Source organism: Cryptomeria japonica, chromosome 8 (assembly GCF_030272615.1).
Source record: "Cryptomeria japonica chromosome 8, Sugi_1.0, whole genome shotgun sequence".
NCBI classification, from domain to species: Eukaryota; Viridiplantae; Streptophyta; class Pinopsida; order Cupressales; family Cupressaceae; genus Cryptomeria; species Cryptomeria japonica.
The window spans coordinates 727,742,839-727,749,873 of NC_081412.1; the positions used below are offsets into that span (position 1 = coordinate 727,742,839).

At 36.1% G+C, this 7,035-nt stretch overlaps 1 protein-coding gene across 1 annotated transcript; it reads left to right on the forward strand.

Annotated features, from left to right (window-relative positions):
• The first annotated feature begins 5,157 nt into the window (after nt 1–5,157).
• LOC131046814 (ethylene-response factor C3) lies at nt 5,158–6,194 on the forward strand. The gene has a single exon (XM_057980601.2). It carries the CDS (start codon nt 5,207–5,209, stop codon nt 5,918–5,920), a length of 714 nt encoding a protein of 237 aa, XP_057836584.2. The 5' UTR covers nt 5,158–5,206; the 3' UTR covers nt 5,921–6,194.
• Nucleotides 6,195–7,035: the final 841 nt, after the last annotated feature.

Here is a 7,035-nt window from a genome sequence, read left to right on the forward strand (position 1 = left end):
AGGCATAGACTCCTATGAGGTGCTTCTAACCTCCCTTACACACACATGCACGAGGTTGAGTGGAACTAGCGGCATTAGGATAGACTTTCTCACTCTCCTCCCTTACATGGATCACCTAGACAGACTCTAGGGGCTAGTTTTCCATGTCCTTTTCCCATGGATCACCTAGACAAGATCTAGGGGCGAGAAGTCCATGTTTTCTCTCTCACTATTCTTCTCATGGATCACCAATGTGTGTATTCATGCTTTTTTCCTTTCTTTTCTTCTCTTTGCATTTTGTTTCCATTTACATCCTTCATCTTGTGTTAGAGAACTCTCGAATCCTCACACTCTTTGTTGTGTTGGAATTGAGATTTAGTCCTCTTTCTTACCACATGATTCTCCATTAGTTTTTGACCTCATATCAAATCTTCTTGTGAGCATTTGTCATCAATATTTTTCAACAATTCGAAGTGGTAAACATGATACCCTGTTTCAACTCACTAAAATTAGCAAGCCGAAATAGGGGGGGCATATAGCTACCCTCGAATTTTCATCACCTCCTTAGTAAGCATTAGGTGATTTTGTGATCTAACGTGTGTTTTGTAGGGTGCGGTTCCTAACTGTGTACTGCAGATACCGCTGGGGGCTTTGTTCGATAGACTTATGGATATATCCTTTTTTCAAATAATGTTTACTTTTCTATACTTTAGCTTGCATATGCACATAGTGTTCATATGACCGCTAAAGTGGGGGCTAAATGTAGCGTCCTAAATTGTACGCACTTGCTAGGGTGGTACAATTTCACACCTAGTTTAGCACTCGCCTTGGCGCACTTTGCATTTTGCATTGCATTTCCCCTTTAGCACTTAATTAATCAAATTAATTAGGTCTAAGGTTCTATCTTATCATCTTCCACATCATAAAGTTGGGCCCTTCTCATTAAAGTGTGCCCCTTTCATTTTATTCCTCCAATACATCATTTAATCAAAAACCCTAATTAGGTCCTATTTTGAACTTGGGGGCTTGATTTCGGGGGTCAAAACATCTCGAAATCACCTGTAACTTCGGGATTCTCTCTAAAATCATCATATCCGATGGCCCTAAAAATTTGGTGAAAAGTTGTCAGGACCATGGCGCCTGGAGAGGACCATGATGCCCGAAGTGCACATGGTCCCGGACATTTTTCCCAAAATTTTAGGAGCGTGATCCAATCATAAAATAAAGCTTAACCCCAAGAAATTGGCAGGAGATTCAATCTCTAGGTCGGCCAAAAGTTGAAATTACGACCTAGGGTTTCATATATAAGAGCTCTCTTTCTTCATTTGAAGGGATCCAGAATTTTGGTTTCGGGGACCTTCTATGTAGTGAAAGAGCAGGTCTTTGAAGACTTCAACAACATTCAACATCCATCCATCAAGCATTCATCAATTTCATTCATACATTTAGGGCTTTGAAGGCATTGAAGAGCAATAAGGGATCACTGATTGAAGATTGGCTTGTACCCCTCCCTTGGGGTTGGGTTTTGGGATTCAGACGATGCCGCAAGTTACAAATTTGGGAGAAGCAGACGGAAATCGAGCAACACACCAAATTTCAGAGTAAAAGACTAGGACAGGGGCGTGGGGCGCCCTGGTCCTGCTAGGACGGGGGCGCTGGGTGCCCTGGTCCCTGGGACAGGGGCGCTGGGCGCCCTAGTCCCTCTGTCAGACAGCAAGTTTTCAACACTTTTCGATAGTTTTCAGGTTGCAAAACAATAGTTTCAGGAGCAGTTTCAGGGGTAGAATCAGGACAGTGGCACCCATGCCCCCGTCCTGAACATTTTCACTCAGATTTTAACTCCAGGTACGCATTTGCATTCTTGTCTTTTCCTTGTGTTTACAGCTTTCCATTGTTTAATCTCAATTCTGCAATCTTGTTACTAGTTCATACTTACACTTTAGGGTTAATAGTTGAACTTGCATCATTCCATCTATCATTTGCAACAAAGGAATAGAAATCCTAATAGGTAGCCCATGGCTCTCTCTTCCACAAAAAGAAGTAGCCAATTGTGTGATACCTCTAGGCTCTTTCGTATTCCACAAGTGTGTGATTGAAAGTGAGATTAGGGCATGTTTGCTTGGTGTCACTTTTTCCCCCGCATAGACTTGTAGAGAGAGACCTGACTATTGTAACTAATCTTGATATTGGCCAACATAAGGAGCGGACATAAACAATACTTTTGTTTCCTTTCTGTGACTTCTTGACCAAAATTGGCCTTTTGAGCACTTACCTAGCAACCTCCCTATCAGTAACCTTGTTGGTGAGGATGATAGTTGCTCATCTCAAGTTTTCTCCGCTAATTCCTTTAGTAAATTTCTTTCTTCTCTTTGGCTATTACTCATAATCAATTATTGCTTTGATGTGAAAACATTTCGTAGGTAGAGAATCAAATATTAAATGTTATTTTATTACTGTTTTAAAATATAGACTACTTGTCACATCTATGATAGTGTGTTATCATCTTGTATATTATCATCTCTCAAGTTATCAAAGTAGGAGAACCATGCATTCAATTTAGAAAGTTGATCATATGCATGTAGGGAAATGAATAGAAACATGTTCCTTATGCTCTTATATGATCATGTGCATATTTATATGCTCTTGTATAATCATATATCTTTGAAATCTTCTTTGAATGATTTTGAAATCATGATTAAGATACTTTGTGTTTCCTCATGTATGAGATGGAACTCGAATCTTTGCATTGACTTCAAATAGAGATGTTGCATTTAGAATACCACATAATTCCATTACTGTTGCTAACTAGTATTACTTAGCTATTGTTCCTCGTGCTGGGTTAGGAATTCTTTGTTTCATGAACAATTCTGTGGAAGTGTAAATACTTCGTGGTAGGGCGGAAACATGCTTCAACAATGTTCTCACCCACAGTAGGTGTCAGGTTCCAAGAGTTCCTATCAGGAGGATCTTCATGTTTAGTACTTATGTATTCTTGATGTAATTGACCTTAAGGTCTATTGCAAAGCACTCTACACCCTTATATTCTACCTTGTAATGACTTATTTTACATTAAACATTCATATATAAATAACATGTCTTTGATCTTGTAAATTTGAACATGTATCTTTAATTTATGCTATTTGTGTAATTTTTTGAATTATGTAAATGTTTAATTACTGAGGTCCTTACATATCCTTATCTTTTTTCAAATTGTAGCTTTGATACCACTTGGTAATATCTACACATAATAATTTCAATAAAATAATTAATAGAAGATAAATCACACACAACACGAGACAAGTTTGAAGGTCAATGTACCATAATCTAAAATACATTTCATTCTTTAGTTCTACAACTAAGCAACCTCTCTCTATTCATTTATTACTAGTTACAACGTGATTATATTTTATGAATTATATTACTTGATTTGATCTACTCGATTCCAACAACCCACAAAAATAATCTAATATAATTAATACTTAATTAAATTAGTCTTTTCACATTTGAAAGAGATAACTAAAAATAAAAATAGAAATTACAGGATCTTGATGAATTTGTGCAAGCATTGTAGAAACATAAAAAAAATTAGAAAATTTACATAATCTGGAAGTTGCAAAGAAAATTTATAAAAACAATATAATTTTATAATAACTTGATGATCAAAAGTTGAATTTTGCATTGTAGCTTCCTTATCTCGTCCTCCAATTTCATTAAAAAAAATAATAGAAAAATTCAAAGATATTTGAAAGATATAGACAAATATTAAACAATTAGGGTTACATCCTCACCTTTGCCCAACTTGTAGCTTTAATACCACTTGATAAGATTTGGAGATATAATAATTACAATAAGACAATGTAGAAGATAGGTCACACACAACACAACACAAGTATGTAAGTCAAGATACCCTAATCTAAAACAAATGCAAGTCATTCTTTAATTAAACAACTAAAGCTCTCTATTTTTAATTACTAATTATAACATGATTATATTTGATGTATGATATTTCTTGATTTTATCTTATCTACTCCAATAACCCATAGTAATCTAAACTAATTAATATTTAATTATCTAAGTAAATAATTAACATAAACAATACATATTCCATTTTCATATTCTAATAAAACAAATGCTTACTAGGGGAAGCATACAGTAGTCGTTGTAGCTAACTTTGCGCACATATTCTAAACAACGCATCGAATTTTGACTATTTTTTTTGTTTTTTCCACATGTGACTTAGTTGCTTATAGCTATTGTTTTGGCTTCTTGGGTAGTAACGATGCACGTTGTGGGATCCATTATGCGTGGAAGGGTAAAAAAGTACACATTTCAAAGTGTTGCTTGATATCTACTTAAAGATGCCCCAATAATCGTGCACTTAAAATGGCCAATACTTATGCACAAATGTCCTAGTAGTCGTGCACTATGGTTACCAATAAAGGTGCACAAACGACCCAATTATGGTCAAAAAATGCTAAAAAATGAGCGGCTATTGGTACATGTGAAACTTATTAATGGACGTTTAGTTATTTGTTTTTTAATTTTTTTAAGTTAGTAATTGAAAGTTTGGGTTTGCAAGGAATGAACGGTTAGTAGAACATGAAGGTGTTCTTCCCCTATTTTAAATTAAAATTGATAATAATGACATATGAACATCCAAGACACATAAGCATCAACTAAATATATATTTAATCAAAATAGTTAAAAATAAAAATTTAAAAACACATTACCTAATTTCTATAAAATTTATTATTTTGGTCAAATACTAATTAAAGTGTGAAAATACAATATATAATCTCTTTAACTATTTATTAATTTGGTCAAATGTTAATTCACCACAGAGACATAGCCCACCACCACAAACAACCCTTCAATTATTGCGTTAATGAAGATGACAATACTAAAATACTAACCAAAATAATAACAACAGACAAACCAGCTTTGCTCATACAAACCGAAAGTAAAATTAAATGATAGCTTTAAATGGGGGCAAGTTGCATATAGTGTCGATTGCATTATATATATTTAACTAATGGTCGGCTACGATGTGACGTCATCATGCCAACGTCATTTGATGACGTCACGCGTCTCAAGTTGACATGGCATACATCATATGCTGATGTGGAGTGCGTGACATCTCATACCACGTCGGCGTTCCGGGATCCCGCCTGTGTTTATAGATCCCGGGGGTTTGAGGCATTATTTGGAATCCGAGATTTGTGGAAAAATGACTGTGATTTCCGAGCCTTCGGTTGCTCTGGTTAGATGCATTTTGCAGGAGGGGAATTCTTTAGCTCTGGATGCAAATGATTCAGAAGATTTGGCTCTGTATGGGATTCTGAAGGAGGCCATTGATATAGGGTGGGAAGAGCAGGGGAAAATTTGTGAGGAAAATGGGCGGGTAAAGAGGCAGAAGAAATCAGGGGCGCAGATTCATTACAGGGGAGTGAGGCGGCGGCCATGGGGGAAATACGCAGCAGAGATCAGGGATTCACACAGGCAAGGCGTCAGGGTGTGGCTTGGAACCTTCGATTCTGCTGAAGAGGCGGCCATGGCTTATGATCAAGCCGCCTTTTGTATGAGGGGTTCGAGGGCGATTCTCAATTTTCCCGCCGATGTTGTGTGCAAATCTTTGCAGCAGGCTGCAACCAGACAGAGCAATTCCTCTAAGCTCGTTTTGTCTTCTGCTGATGAGTGGAATTACAGTGCTATGTCACCATCCCTGAAAAGACCTTTTGCTAAGAAGCCCTACAAAAGATCGAGGGCATTATCGGCAGGGGAGATCAAAAGCCCTAGTTTTATTCAATCTTGCCACAATTACAGGCCTCAGGAAGCATGTGAGTCGGTGAAAATGTGTGGTGGAAGAGCACAAGTTCTGGAATTCGAAGATCTGGGCGTGGAATACCTTGAAGAGCTCCTACTATCCACAGAATCATGCTAAATACCATGTTTGATTGGTTTTTTCTTTTTCTCTGTGAAATTTAGCCATCTTCTGTCCGTTTGCTTGTATAATACCCCAAAAAAATCTTCAAAGGCTATTTATTTGTGATGGAGAAATTTTTTATTGTTCATAAGTTTGTTTTTCTATTTGACCATGAATCTATATAGATATCTGTTTGGTCAAGATTTAAGTACACAGAGGTATTCATTCTGTCAATTTTATTTTGCTATTCAATATGGAAGCATGAATCTATGTTGATATCTTTTCAGCTGAGATCAAGTACTTGGAGGTATTCATTCTGTCTGTAATGCTTCTGGATTTGATTGTGTGAGTTTTTTTGCATCAACGTTTTGGATCACAGTCTGTGATCCATCATCAAGATGATAGTAGAGAGCACAAGGAGAAGCAAATTCTGATGGTTATTTTCTTCTCCTTGTGCTCTCTACTATCATCCTGATGATGGATCACCGAGTGTGACCCGAAACATTGATGCAAAAAAAAACTCACACTATCAATTCCATAAGCATTACAGACAAACTAATGGATTGTGGAAATCTACTAACATTGGTATTCATTTTGTCAAGTTTGTTCTACAATTCAATATGGGAGCATGAATTTATGCCAATACCTCTTGGGTTGAAAGCCAAGGATTGAAGGATATTCGTTTTGTCAAAGTTGTTCGTGCATGATCTTACCCTCATCCCTTATATCAAGCGTGGCGAGGTTTGAACCTTGATGGATGGTGTAATTAAGAAACATACCATCAACCTTATTGATTAATAACAACAAATTGAGCTATAATACTTTGGTTGAAAGCTTATTTTCATTTTTGAGAAAAACTAGATTTTTAACAAGCTAAATGATACTTAAGCTTCTCTAAGGGGTATCCATTGTAGCAAAGTTGTTGGGGGCATGATATCAGTCTCATCCTTCATTTCATACTGTAGTCACATAAATCTGTCCATTTTAATTAAATGAATATTTCGTATTTATTTGGTTAAAAATCCACTAGCCATCAGTTAATTAAATTAATATTTAATTAATTCATCTCCAAACATTCTTCTATTAATTAAATAAATTATTCAATTTATTTTAATTAATTCATTAAATCAAAT